The following is a 14074-nucleotide window of genomic DNA, read 5'->3' on the forward strand; positions in this document are numbered from 1 at the left end:
ACTGTCTACCAGTCCAGCACTTTCATTTGATACCCATATTGAGGGGGCTTTAAAAAAAATGGCGCCATTTTGTGATGGCGTCCATTTTGGATTTTCATTTTTCATAAATAACTGTGTTCTACTTGTCAAGTCCTTTCATTTGATATCCATATTAGCTATTCAATATGAAATTATTATACAAATTATTCAAAATTTCCGAAAATCAAAAATAAAATACTGCGGATAATCGAGTCTTAAATTCCGAATAATCGAATCCCGGATAATCGAGTCCGACCTGTATTGCGCTTCGCATTGCTGAACCACGATATTAGCGCGTGACCTGACAGGAAAGTCGCTTCAAAACCTCGTGGCGCTCAACGTGTTAAACATGATGATTGGACACACCGTACGATCGCTGGTCATCTATCCTGCTTTGGGTGACTCTAATAGTCTATGTTACAGTGACCGACACGAGTAAAAATCCATGCCTTCAAGTGTAAGTTGAGCATATTTAGCTTTTTCAAAAAATCGTAAGTTTTGTTCTAATGATTACATTAAGCATGTGGCCAGGTGGTACAAACTTAATTGACACATAAGGTGAATTTTAGTTGCGGGAGTCACTGTATCTTTACGATGACGCCAAACACTGATGTAAGCATTGGGTCAGACTGCCGATATTTCGCTTGTCCGACGTACAAGATGCTGGCAGGTATTGTAGAACTAGTTGAGAGCCTATCTGCTAACGGGCAAACGCCAAGAACTTTGATTTATTCTGTCTCAATGTATCAATGGGTCGGTAGATAATGCGTGGACTGATTTATTGCCAGAAGAAACGGCTGTCCAATGAGTTATGGTACATGAAATAAGGATGCAACAATGGCGATTTGATAGAGATAACGGGAACTTGAAGCACTGGTTGTGAGAATGTCTATTTTCGTAACATCACGCCAGAGAGGTAACCCAATCCGGATTCTAACGAATTATTCTATGCCTAGATGAGTCAATATGGTTTCAATTAGCATTATCAATTATTGTCCGCGTTGACGTCGGAAAATTCACATAAAGTTTGCATATGTATTGCAACAAATTCAGCTAAAGCGAGAGAGATAGTGTAGCAAAACGAATCGTAGAGCTGTTTTGGGGGTTCAAGTTGGTTGATCAAAACACTTGAAGGAAAAAATATTTAAAAAAGATTATGTGAAGGCGCTGTTCAGATAAATATTTGCTTGGAGGTACTAAAAATATCTAAATTGCGTATTCTTTGAGCTTGATTGCGGTTAAGATAAGCATAGACCGAAAATAAATATAAAATGACTTCCGTAGCCCATTGGTTGGTGTCATAAAGTTAGAACTAATCGATGTTTTTGTGTTCCCAAAGATGTGTAAAGGGTCGGTTGAACTAATATATGCAGTGGAAAGTATAATAACTATCTTCGTTATCTTCGTTTATATCACTAGCCATTCGATCTTCATTGTTTTGGTTCAGGCACGAAATATTAAAAAAACGAAAACACCAGTGTTTTATAACTATGGCACCTTCTGGAAAACTATCCGTAAATCATATTCAGTTTTCAATCAGTTCAAATAACCTATTTGATTTGCACCGTTTACGAGAGTGATAATGCGACTTAAATAATTTCCTGCATATCATTCTATAACCAACATTTTGTAGGTCTTATACTGCCATTCCATGCCAAACCGCTAGATTGGTTCTCAGGTTTTTGTGAAAAATTGTGGGTTTGTTACTTATGGCAAAATATTAAACTCGTATTTTTTTTATTTTTTTTTGTTAGGATGACCATTTTCATAATGTGGTTCGAAAATTAAATTTTCCTCCTTTTTCCAAAAATGACTTTTTTCAAAAATTCATAACTTCTAAACCACTGAACCGATTGAGATGATCGACATATAAAATTAAAGCCAATTACCTTTAATTTTTCAAAAAAATTGTTTTTGAAAAAAATGCTGTACATGCAGAAGGTTTGCTTTTTGTTTTCGTAATTATTGATTAAATTGTTTTATATAGTGTTCATTGTTTCGGGACCAAGGCCGCCTTATTTTTCAATATTTTCTCTTGAAAGTATAGTCATTTTTTACATGATTTTTCCAAAATCCAGGCATTGTTCTTGAGTTATGATTTTTCAGAATCAACCGATGGTCCAAAAAATCATTTTTCATTTTCCCCTCTTTTTCAAAACTGACGTTTTTCAAAAATTTATAACTTTTGAACTAATGGGCCGAGTTAGATGATCGATATATCAATTCGAACCAATGAGTTGGACTTCTTTGGAAAAACGCGTAAAAACTGAATTCTAGTCGCACAGATGTAGTCTACTCGCATAGGAATATTGAACGAAAACTAAAAAAAACGTTGATTTTGAGAAATCATAACTCAAAAACGAAAAACGACACCTCTCTGATATTCGAATATGGAGAACCTCAGCTTGCAAGAAAAAAAAATATGGTGCCCTTGGTCTCGGAACCATGCAAACTATGAAAACAGTTACAATCAATAATTACGAAAACAAAATCCGATTGTTTTTCCAAGTGTAATATTTTTTTGAAAAATTGCTCTAATTTGATATGTCGATCATCTGAATAGGTTCAGTAGTTCGAAAGTTATGAATTTTGTTGTGGAAAAAAGGGTAAACATTTTTTTTGGCATCGATTTTTTTTTCAAACAACACGTCTCTAATTTTTGATATGTTATGTAGAAAAACCTCAGCTTTCAAGAAAAAATAAAAAATATATCGGCTCGAAACCATGTAAACTATAAAAAATGAATACCATCAATAATTACGAAAACAAAATCATTTTTTTTAGGAAGGGTGGTATTTTTCAAAGAAGACTAGTTCGTTGGCTTTAGTTTGATATGTTGATCGTTTAAATCGGTCTAGTAGCTCAATATTTATGATTTAAAGAAAAATGATTTTTTCGAAAAATGAGAAAATTGATTTTTCGAACTACCCTATAATGGAAATGGGCACCCTAATAAAAAAAATTGTAAGAGGTTGTATCTAGGACACGACCGCATTTTTGACGTAGAATTACGCAATTATTTTATGCAATCCACTTGTTCACCACTTCGAATATTATTTTAAAATGCATCGAAATTTTTGAAATAACTTTTTTGTTATTTTTATTGTTACTACTTCAGTATTAAAAATTTTCATTTTAAATTCGAACAATTACAAACCGTTGTCTTAGTAAGTATTTGTATTGCATTGAATAAATTATCGATCGAATGAAACAATTTTCGAATTCAATTGAATACAACATATTTGCTTTATAAGTAAAAAGTTTGAACAGTCTGTGTAAGATCAATTCATACATTGTGATAGATAATGTTCTTCATTACAAGTAAATTTGATGAACGTTCTTTTATGTTTGATATGAATCCTAGGACTACCAAAATATGTGAACGGATGAATTGTCAAACGATCATTGTATTATACTATTCCCTCTGAAATTATTGCACATCTCATGTTTACGTAGTTCTCGAACCGTAAAAGTTCATTCACCTCTAGTACCTGAAATGACGATTTTCGCAGGCTTCTCAGTTTTAAAGTACGTTTTAGGGAAACATATTCTGGTCTGCACAACGACAAGCGAGTACAAAAGTACTCTACACCACAAAATATCCCCGACATGCATGTATATTTGCAAAGCGGATTCCCACAGATACATCGTTTTTGAAGTCTGTGTTGGGGAAACCGTAAATAGGGCTAATCAAAACTTGGCAGTTAGGGCGTTTAGATAACGCTTGACATTTTACAGTTGTTCAATTGATCATCTCATGAAAAATAACATTTTATTAATTGTGATAGACGCGTAGAAATATTTCCCATCAATTGATGTTAACATCTTTCCGATCTATTAAGAAATGTTCGAGTTATGAGCATTCGAAATACGGGTAGGATTAACACACCTATCGGCAGAAAAAATGTATGGGAAAAAGGAAATTCTTCCAGTTTTCCCGAATTTAAACCGGTTAGAGATTAGCGAATTGAAATGTATAGCATAGCAAACAAATCTTACCAATCATGAGAGTTCGTTCACAGTGAAAATAGTTATTAACGTTAACTTTATTTCAAAAAAACGTGATCGTTTTCTGATTTGGCACCCTTCCTGAAAGACGTTGTTCTACGTCAAAAATTTTAAGGGGTTGTATCTAGGACACGACCGCATATATTCGACGTAGATCTACGCAATTATATTATACAATCCACTTGTTTACTACTTCGAATATTATTTTATAATGTATCGAAATTTTGGTAATACATTATGTTCTTCGTTACAAGTAACTTCTATGAGCGTCCTTATGTGTTGATTATGATGCCTAGGACTACCAAAATATGTGAACGGAAGAATTGTCAAACGATCATTGTATTTTGCATTTCCCTCTGAAATTATTGCAAATCTTATGTTTAGGTAGTTCTTGAACCGCGAAAGTTCATTCACCTCTAGTATCTGAAATGATACTTCTCAGTTTAAAAGTACCTTTTAGGGAAACATATTCCGGTCTGCACAACAACAAGCGAGTACAAAAGCACTCAACACCATAAAATACCCCCGACTTACATGTATTTGCAAAGCAGATTCCCCCAGACGCATTAATTTTGAAGTCCGTGTTAGGGAAACACAGCTCGGTGGGAACAAAAATACCCCTGACTTGCATGTATATTTGCAAAGCGGATTTCCACAGGTACATTGATTTTGAAGTTTGTGTTGGAGGAACCGTAAATCGGGCCAATGAAAATTTGGCAGTTAGGGTGTTTAGATAACGCTTGACATCTTGCAGTTATTCAATTGTTCATCTGATTGTGATAGAGGCGTAAAAATATTTCCTGTCAATTGATACAAACATCTTCCCGATCTATTAAGAAATGTTTGAGTTATAATCATTCGAAATACGGGCAGGGTTAGCACACAAATCGGCAGTACAAATATATGGGAAAAAGAAAATTCTTCCAGTTTTCGTGAATTTTAACCGTTTAGAGAATAGCGAATTGTAATATATAGCATATGAGACAAATCTTAGAGAATTTTCGATTCGATTGGTATGCAAATCATGAGAATCCGTTCACAGTGAAAATAGTTATTAACGTTAATTTTATTTCATAATGATTTGACACCTTTTCTGAATGATGTAGTTCTACGTCAAAAATAAATAAATACGGGTCCAATATTTTGCGACAATGAACGAAACTACAATTCTTCAGGAAAATCTGAGAACCACTATATCGGTTTGGCATGGGATGGCTGTATAGTTTTCTAGTTGAGGTTTCATGAAAAAAATTTTGATGAAAACTCAAAATTTAAAAAAAAATCTCACTCAAAAACTATAATACCAACAAAATATTAGTTAAAAAATGAAATGCAGAAAATTTATGGCTTCGTTAAAAAATATTAAACTTTTTTTTTTTTAATTTCATTAGGAGAACATTTTTCAAATATAATAAATTGATAATATTTATTGGATTTGCTATTGAGCCGGTTAGAAACAAATTGTGTATTTTTGAAAAAACAGAATGTCGAATTTCAAAAAGTTACTCCATAAAAAATGTTCACCAGTTCGAAAAACACCCTATGCAAAATATCAGCTCAATCGAACTTAAGGGAGAGTGGCGCAAAGCGGTCAATGTTTGAGTTTTTTGAAAATCGAAAAATCACCCAAGGGGAGAGTAAGTGAAATCGAATTTTTCGAAAAAAAAATCGATGCCAAATGTCTTAAAATTGCATGAAATGTCGAGATCTAGTGTCATCTCAAAAAAAAATTGTCAAAAATCGGCATTCTGGGGTTTCTCGGAGTACGAAACGAAAAGTAAGGTTTTGGGTGCCAATAAAAATAGTTATCTCGATTTTTCATGCGGAACTTGCTACGAAATGTAGATTCGCATGATAATATGCCATATGCAAAATATTAGCTCATTCGAACTTCATTTACTGGTATCACAAACGTTAAAATTTGAGTTTTTTTTGAAAAACAAAAAATCACCGAAAATCGAAGTTTTCAAAAAAAAAAATTTGATGCCAAATGTCTTAATGTCTTGCATTAATCGTCAAGATTTACAGTCATCTCGATTTTTTTTTTGTCAAACAAAATGTTTTTTTTTTGGACTTGGTCGTTTTTCGCCTAAAAATCGATTTTTGACAAAAAATTTGTTTTGAGATAACTGTAAATCTTGACGTGTCATGCAATTCTAAGACATTTGTCATCAATTTTGTTTTTTAAAAACCCCGATTTCCGGTGATTTTTCGGGTTTCAAAAAACTCAAACTTTGACCGCTTTGCGCCACTCTCCCTTAAGTCCGATTGAGCTGAAATTCGGCATAGGGTGTTTTTTCGAGGTGGTGAGCATTTTGTATAGAGTAACTTTTTGAAATTGTGCTCCCTTGGCCGAGTGGTTAGCGTCATAACTAACATGCCGGGTGTTCGGGTTCGATTCCCGTTCTGGTCGGGGGAATTTTTCGTCAAAGAAATTTCCTCCGACTTGCACTGTGTTCACGCGTATTCTAGAGCTTGCCACTCAGAATGCATTCAAGGCGTGTTATTTGGCATAGAAATCTCAACTAAGTACTAATAAAAATGACGCAAGTAATACTACGTTGAGACGGCGAAGTTCATCTAGGAACGTTAGAGCCATTGAAGAAGAAGAAGAACTTTTTGAAATTTTAGGGTCGATTTTTCCAATACATTCATTGGCACCCTAATGTACACACACCCTGATGGAAATGCGTTCAGTAGGGGCGCCAAATCAGAAAAAAATCATGTTTTTATTAAATAATGTTAACGTTAATAATGGAGTTTGATTATTAGCATACCATACGCATTAGAAATTCTGATATGTAGATGATTTAAATTGATGAAAATTCGATAAATACACTAGTTTCCTTGGCATATTCGCGCTTGTCAAAAAATAACAACTAAATAGCTTGAAATGCAAATGTAGTGTTCGCTTTAAGAACACTGTTGAGAAAGTAAATATTGCAACTTATGCTACACCCGCTTACAACTTATTGGTTCTAAAAGAAGGAAATCGTAATTTCTATTTAATATTCTCACTCCAGCCAGCGAGCAATCAACAAAAACTTCTTTAAGCTCGATGGCATACATAGCGTTGATGCCATACAGCGGTCGATCGTTCGAAAGGCGAACTCAATGATCGTTTTACGTTTTCCATTACACAGCCTCACTCCAGCCAGTGAACAGCCAGCAGTCATCCTGAACGCTGATGTCACACACAGCGGTCTAAAATCAAATCAACTTTTGAAGGTTGAATTGTGAATGAATGATGTCGTACATAATGATGAGATCTTGTTTGCAATGTGAAATCCGATATACAGGGTTGTAAAACAATTCACCGCGTCAGTTTTCATACCGTCTCGGGGTGAGATTGCTTATATGTTTTTTGCTTCACACGCACACATTGTTTTTTTCCATGCATCGCCAATGTTTTTTGACGTGGGACTACGTCTAACCGGAGTATATGTGGGGTAAAATGAAAACCTAAACACTGAACATGCAATAAAAAATGAAAGATTCCGAATGCTTATAACTCGAACATTTCTCACTGGATCGGAAAGATGTTTGCATCAATTCAAAGGGACTATTTCTACGCTTCTACCGCAATTAATAAAATGTTATTTTTCATTAAATAAACAATTGAAAAACTGTAAAATGTTAAGTGTTATTTTAATCGCCCTAACTGCCTCGTTTAGATTGGCCCGATTTACGGTTTCCCTAACACAGCCATCAAAACCAAGCAGCCTTGGGGAAATCGGTATTGCAAATACATGATAGTATGGGGACTTTTGTTCTCACCGCAATGTGTTCGCTAACACAGACTTCAAATCCATGGAGCGTGGGGAAATTGGCACTGCAAGTACATGCAGGTCGGGGGTATTTTTGTTCCGACTGAAGTGTGTTTCCCCAACACAGATGTCTGGGGAAATTGGCTTTGCAAATAAATGTAAACTGTGAGTACTTTTGTACTCACTTGCCTTTGCAAACTAGAATATGTTTCTTTAACACGGTCTCTTAAACTTAGGAACCTGGGAAAATCGTGCAGACACTAGAGGCGAATGAACTTTCAGGTTTAAATCCTCTATAGTATAAAAAGTAGCCCGGCTCGTTGATTCATGCAAGCCGGGGTACTTCTGCACCCGCATGTTTTTTTTTCACTCCAAGAAATGTTTTCCTAACACGGATTACAAAAGCAGGTACGAACACAACGCTTCGGCTCGATTATTCAAGATTGCATTGAAAGACATGCATTCATATCCTTTGCTCGCTGATTTTCTACGCATACCATTTGATGATTAGGCAAAATGTTGATGACCATTTGCTGCGATAACGCCTATTGATTAAACAATATGCGTTCGACGTACATGTCAAAATCGAAACTGAGTGTCTGAAGTTCATTAAATCAAGCAAGATCGCGGTTCCAGAAGTACGTTTACTTGAGAGATGTAAACTTCAGAAGGAAACGTAAAATAAAATAATCGATTCTTACGTTCACATATTTTGTCCTGGGCATCATACCAAACGTAAAATGACTGTCAATAACTTTACTTGCAACGAAGAAAATAATCTATCACAATGCATGAATTGACCTTACATGGCATTCTGTTATATTTTTACTCACAAAGCAAATATATTGAATTCAATTGAATTCGGAAATTGTTTCATTCAATTAAAAATTTAATCAATACAAACAAATGATTGCTAAGCTAAGGTAGTCCCACGTCAACCTTGCGGTTATATCATAGATAAAACCCACCGATTTTTTTTTTATTCATACGATAATGGTGTTTTTTGTTTAGTAGAAAAGTGGAACAAATATATAATCACCTGTGACCGTAGTGTATCAGCTGCTGCATTAGATAGTGGGCTCTTTTTTTAATTGGACTTTTGCAAAGATAGAAGCGATAAACTTTGAGAGAGGGAAGAAATAATCATGAATCAATTTTATTCCATCCGCTTATTTTATTTAGGCTCATTAGCATTCTCAGCTGTCACAGAGCCGGATCGTTAACATTTTTAACTTTTTGATTACATGTGGTAAATTACACAAAATAACCTTTTCGGCGACAGATTAATATTTTTATTACACTGTTCACAGTTGGGTCGTATACAGGGAGACAGACAGTATGAGGCGCCCATTCTTGTATGATTAATAGCACAAATAGTCCGATGATTCTTGTTGTAAAGCAGCGGATTGCGTGTGAAAGAAGAGAGATGATGGTTGCGTGGTTAATAACTATAATAACACACAAAGATGGGCAATCGAAGGCCCTGAATTTCTAACTCTCCATCGTTCGCTTAGTAAGCGGACACGCAATCAGTTGGACTACGAAAATCCTCGCAATGCTCTATTGAACCAATGTAATTTCCCTACTTGTTGGAAAATGTCTGTCATGCTTCCTGTTCGCAAAAATTGCGTTAAGGTTGACGCTTTAATCCCCCCTGAACAACACGGATTCTTTCCAAAGCGATCGATCTCAATGAATCTTCTACTATTCATCTCCACAAGCCTACATGGTATACATTCTGGAGCTCACCGCTATCTACATGGATCTTCAATCCGCGTTCAATCCTGTTGATCATGGAATATCACTAGCTGGACTGGCCAAAATTGGTCTTGCCTTACCTGGTCTTACCTGTGTTATCGTACGCTGTTTGTCAAAATCGTATCTGAATTATCTGAGACATTTTCCAGCTCATCCGAATTACCATAGGGAAGCAATTTAGGGCCATTGTGGTTTGTATTATTCATTAACGAAATCGAAATAGCCCTTCCTTGTAGAGGCGAGAAAAATTAATTTATGAAGCTTCTCTAATAAAATAATAAATAACCCCTCCACTTGAATGCCAGGCGTTTTATGCAGATGAAGTCAAAATCTACAAGATTATCAGGAGTCTATTAGATTGTTTGGAACTTCAAAGGATGGTAGAGTATTTCAAATGTGGTGTATTCATAATGCCATGATATTCAGCATGTAAAGTTCAGTTATCAAACAATTGTTACAACTACTCTATCGCTGGGAAATTCCTGTAAAAAGTTACTCAAGTACAAGACTTGGATAGTCTGCTAGATAGTTCCCTGATATTTCACACATAGCGACGTGTGATCTCTAAAGCATACAGGCAACTTGGATTCATTTTCTAGATATCTGCAATGTTCCGGGATGTATTATGCCTACGATCTCTATATTGATCGCTGTCAAGATTTATTTTAGAGTCAAGTGTGGTTGCTTGGCTTTCACACCACGCCAATCGAGTTGCCGGGATTGAAGCAAAATATTCTCGCCGAAACTAATATCTTCGCGCCATCAACTGCGAAATTTCGCACAACTTAGTGCGTAAAATATACAGAACATGATTAAATACACGAGGGCTATCCAGAAAGTAACAGACGTTATTGATTAGCGCAGCATTGGGCGGGGCTAAAGTCACCATGTTGGCGTCAAAAAATTCTTATACCCTGTGCGCATCAAGCAGTCCTAGTGGGAGGCCCATATCTCTCTTACTTTTCTCTTTCCGATTGATGACGAATGAGCTGGCTGAACAGCACTCCCAATCTTACGGAGGTGGCCGAAAAGATTCATTGATCGATTCGAAAGACCAGCGGTTTTCAGACTAGAAATTCGCAAATCCTGTCTGCTTGTATTGTAAACTTGATAGTTCATTTCAATGAAATATGTTTACGATGCTTTTTGCTAGTGTTTTTTTTTTCGAGACAAAAAATAAAAAGTTCGAACTGATTCAAGGATTTCAACAATACTTCTACTTTTCAAAATAAAAAAAAAGGTTCTGCGTAAAACCAATTTATTAAATCATCTAAGCTAAATCAGTGTTATATCGATAATTAATAAGTGCGAAGAAGTTATGGCTAAAATAATTTTCGTATTCTTATTACATAAGACTTAATTGAGGCTAAAAAGTTTACTCAAAGCAGCACCTTCCGGTGCTGGCAACAGGATCCATCCAGTCTAGATCAAGAATATTCCGTAGTCCGCAGCTTTCCAGCCAGCCACTACACGGCGATCGGAGTGCACGCATGCATGAGGCACCATCAACTGATTCCTTGCCTCCCATACGGCCCAGCATCGCCGAGGAATAGACCTGCGGTTCCAACCAACGCAGACACAGTCCACTATTGATCCACACTAAATGTGTTGACCACAATCAAAAAGCCCTCCCTTTTTTGTATTTCCCCTTTTTGATCATTCAGATATGTGTTTCCATCACATCGATATTTCCTCGTCGTCATCCAGTTCGTTTCGGGCGCATTTCGGCAATCTTCCATTCGTCACACGCAGCTGTCTTCGGGTGATGTGTGACTGTATGTGGGATCTGAGGTGATCCGCCCGAGCAAAACCCTTGTCGCAACCCTCAACGCTACAGACAAAGCTAGAGGTGGTGTGCTTCTCGATGTGTCTGGCGAGATCCTTGACGAAGCAGAATCTATTGTAACACCACTCACATCCATACGGTTTGTATTCATCCGAGTGACTGTGCTGGTGCTCCTCCAACACAAGCTGAGTTATGAATGTCTTCCCACATGTGTCACATTTAAATGGTCTCGGTATTTCGCTATGGATATGATTTTTATGCTGCGTTAGCCCAGCCTGGGAGGTACATAGTTTGCCGCAAAATTCACACTCGAGAAAAGTGGGGAAAAGATTTATAACTTTCCGCTTCTTAGTAGAAGTCTCAGTGAGAATTTTGGTAACGCCAACAGGAACCAAGGGTAAGTCTTCGTTCACCCTTGGGGCATTCATCCAGTGTGTTTTATAAAACTCACTAATCTTGAATTTGCGCGAAGACACCTCGTAGGACTTGTGAAGTTCGACATACTCATCGTGGTCGGGATTTCCCCCCGTGGTTTCAGTCGAGGAGTTCTCGTTCTCGCAGCAGCAAATCAACGTTTCATTGGCCGAGTTCGACGAGCAGTCCTGGGCGGCAGGAATCGTTTCAGGTGTGTCAACGGTATTGACTACCCACTGGTCTGCACTCTTTACTATTTCCAAGCGAAGAACAACCTGTGGCACCTCAAGCTGTAATATGTTCCCGTCGATATCCGGAGAATCGGGAGACTGCACGATCGGGATAGATGAGGACAGCTGTTGGAGACCTGCGTCGTTTCCCGATTCTACCTTGGGGCTTGTTATGGTTGGGGAATAGATTTGTTTCACGGGAAGTAGTTGGCTCGGTAACATGAGGTTCGGAGCCAAGCCAGCATTTTCGGCGATTGGTTGTGCGTTTTGTACCATGATCCCGACCGGTGACTGTTGGTTCAGCGACGCTGGATTAGGTTTTTTGCGAGCTAGCCTCAAGGCTTTGGTGGTATTTACTTGTTGCGGCAACTGCACAAGCGGTTGATTTTGTAGTTGTGCAATATGTGGACTGCTCTCAACCACAACAGGCATGGCTTCGTTGTTGATTGACGTCCATAGATCGACGAGTTCGAGGAGATTCGGAAATGCGACATCTGGAGTAGAACTTACTGCTTGCTGCGGGAACTGAACGATAGGATGTGTATGCGACTGAATGGTCTCGTTTTCGATTCCAAGATTCATAATTCTGTTGTTCTGATATAGTGTATCTTGGTTATTCGTTGTTGCTTGTGGATATTGCTCCTGTTCCCCGGCGGGTTGTTGATAGGGAAACGCCGCGTTTTGAGCAGCACTGACGAGTCCCGAGACATCTGCAGAACACTCTTGCTGCGGGAGGTTCACGGTAGGATACATTTGCAAGCCCTCTGCCATGCTCTCAGCCTTATGACATGTGATACCACTTGTGAATGGATCGTGCGCAGCTTGTTGTTCTCCAGGGTTGACCGCAGCAGACGGATCATTGACTCGATGCTGAAGCAGATCTGTAGTCGCGGAAGAAGACGCAGTGATTTGGACACCATCAAGAACCTTGGGAACCGAATAGTTTGCGTTGAAGTTATCATTTGCTGTCAGTTGTGAAGTTTGGTATCGCGGCTCGATCATCTTTGAAGGCGCTTGGTCATCCATGTCCTTTAGCAGTTGTAAACCATCGCATTTCTGTTCGTTCGCCCAAATATCGATAAAGTTTTCTGTGGCTGTTGACACGTTAATAGGACCGGTTCCGGATTCATTTGCGGTGTCGTTGAAAGGATCGAATAAATTTTCATCGAAACTGCCTACATAGCTGCATTCTGCATCTGCGAGATCCGTATCTCCTAGCTGCAGGAGGAAATCCGTACAGATGCTTGAGGATAATTCTGGCAACATATTGGTGCTCTCGACTTGCTAGGATTGACCCTACTTAGCACTAAAAACTGTTTTATTTCGAACAACTGGACTAGATAATAACACAGACAGGAGCAGACTGATGTAGAGCTCGGGAGATGTGTGTATTTATATCTAAACATATAATCTCAGATGAAAAGTGCTTCAGTAGTAGGTAAAATCACATATACAGCTAGATAACAACAGGTATGGTTTCTATCACTTTACCATTCAGGTAATTAACAACCGAGCACATGAACTAAAATTTCATCTACGTTAAATCACAAGGTTAGTGTTGGAATTTTTTAATTTGAAGAGGTTATTATTACGCCAACAATTATTAGAATTTGCATTGATGGAAAACCGATAAAAAGAATGCTGGCAAACGGCTTCAACAACGTCGTCTGCGGGATGCCAGCTGAATTGGCTCACATCAAAGAGTACCAACGAACATTTAAAAAAAAAATCACTCAATTAATTTTCGTTACAATATCCAATTGTTGATTGAAATCAGATAAGTGCTGATATTTGTTTAAATATTCAAACTACCGTAGGTGAGAAAAAGGTTCTGTCTGCAAAAAAGTCATTCAAAGTGCTACGGACCGGACTGGTTGTCATGAAAAAAAATACAACGTTAGAAATACCCACAACATGTAGTTTCTTCCACCAGGAATAACACCATGGATCACGATGACCACAACGAAAATCCCGTCTAAGCCTCATAAATTCGTTTATTACAGAACAAAGAATAAACCGAATCCATTCCTGCCTTGAAATACTTTGTACCCCAATCAAGAACCACTCCCATAATAAAGGAGATTATCTAATTT

General features: G+C 37.5%; 1 protein-coding gene across 1 annotated transcript; it reads right to left on the reverse strand.

Annotated features, from left to right (window-relative positions):
• Positions 1-11228: 11228 nt before the first annotated feature.
• On the reverse strand, positions 11229-13247 carry LOC129765742 (transcription factor Sp3-like). The gene has a single exon (XM_055766164.1). The coding sequence runs from the start codon at positions 13245-13247 to the stop codon at positions 11229-11231; it is 2019 nt and encodes a 672-aa protein (XP_055622139.1).
• Positions 13248-14074: the final 827 nt, after the last annotated feature.

Source organism: Toxorhynchites rutilus, chromosome 2 (assembly GCF_029784135.1).
Source record: "Toxorhynchites rutilus septentrionalis strain SRP chromosome 2, ASM2978413v1, whole genome shotgun sequence".
In the NCBI taxonomy this organism is placed as follows: domain Eukaryota; kingdom Metazoa; phylum Arthropoda; class Insecta; order Diptera; family Culicidae; genus Toxorhynchites; species Toxorhynchites rutilus.

What these genes read in the sequence shown, in the direction of transcription:
- LOC129765742 (XM_055766164.1), bottom strand. Translation starts at nt 13,247, where the DNA reads ATGTTGCCAGAATTATCCTCAAGCATCTGTACGGATTTCCTCCTGCAG.